Source organism: Daktulosphaira vitifoliae, unplaced genomic scaffold, assembly GCF_025091365.1.
Source record: "Daktulosphaira vitifoliae isolate Bord-2020 unplaced genomic scaffold, ASM2509136v1 Scaffold_3506, whole genome shotgun sequence".
NCBI lineage: Eukaryota > Metazoa > Arthropoda > Insecta > Hemiptera > Phylloxeridae > Daktulosphaira > Daktulosphaira vitifoliae.
The window spans coordinates 1-1,063 of NW_026103066.1; the positions used below are offsets into that span (position 1 = coordinate 1).

Genomic DNA, 1,063 nt, shown 5'->3' on the forward strand with positions numbered 1-1,063 from the left:
CAGGGGTCCTCACTAGGATTTCTGAGGGAGCCAAATAGTTCATATCAAATTTTCCTTAGGGCCGCAAGTACAAATTGTATAGGTATAGGTTAAATAACTTACAAACAATATGACTATAACATAAGTTTATTACATTAGTTTATTACTTAAGTTTATTACATCAAAAAATAAACATTTTGCATATAAAAAAGTAGGGAAAAGTCTTTTACTTAATTTCATGATTTGGCCTACTTGAATTTGAACTTTAATTCTTTGAAGTCGAAGGGCGAAATCTTTCACAACTTTCTAATATGGCATCTATGTTGGCAGGTTGAGAAGAAACTGAAATTCTCAAAATGTTGTCAACGTTCTCACTTGTTAATCTGGATCTGTACTTGTTTTTTATGAACTTCAGCTTACTGAATGTAGATTCACAGACATACGTAGATGCAAAAACACACAAAATCTTCTGAGCACAGTCAATTAAGTTAGGAAATTTGTCCTTTTCAACTGCATTCCAGAACTCGTAATGAGCTTTATTCTTGTTTTTTTCTTCAAAAACACTTTTGAGCTCTGTATCATGCTGAAGATCAATTAACTCATTTTTCAAATCCCTAGCTTCGTATCCAAAAACAGAAAGATGAGCTATATTTGCTGTTGTAATTGACCATGGGTTTTCCACCAAGCGAAATGGTTCTTGATACTTCCTGAAGCCACTAAACCTCAAAGACAATTCGTTCTTTAGATCTGTCAACAGCTTTATTAAATCAGAAACATCTTGACTTTCATCTGGATTTTCATCAAATAAAGTTTTAACAGAAGGAAAGCTAGAATAATCACTGTTTAACAATTCTTCGATATACATTTTGAGTTTTTGTTCCTGTGAAAACACAATACTAATCATTTTTGTTACAATGTTATTGTAGTGTCCTTGCAATCGAGTCAGTGTTTCATTCATAAAGCCCATTGTATCAGTGAGAAACGCTACTTTGAGCCACCAACTAAAATCATAAACATCAGGATACTCTTTTTCCTTCGTAGCTAAAAACAGAGTAATCTCATGACGAATACTGAAGAAACGTTC

General features: G+C 32.9%; 1 protein-coding gene across 1 annotated transcript; it reads right to left on the bottom strand.

Annotated features, from left to right (window-relative positions):
• Positions 1 to 244: 244 nt before the first annotated feature.
• LOC126910052 (general transcription factor II-I repeat domain-containing protein 2-like) lies at positions 245 to 946 on the bottom strand. Its single transcript, XM_050692449.1, has one exon. It carries the CDS (start codon positions 944 to 946, stop codon positions 245 to 247), a length of 702 nt encoding a protein of 233 aa, XP_050548406.1.
• Between the last annotated feature and the right edge of the window lie 117 nt (positions 947 to 1,063).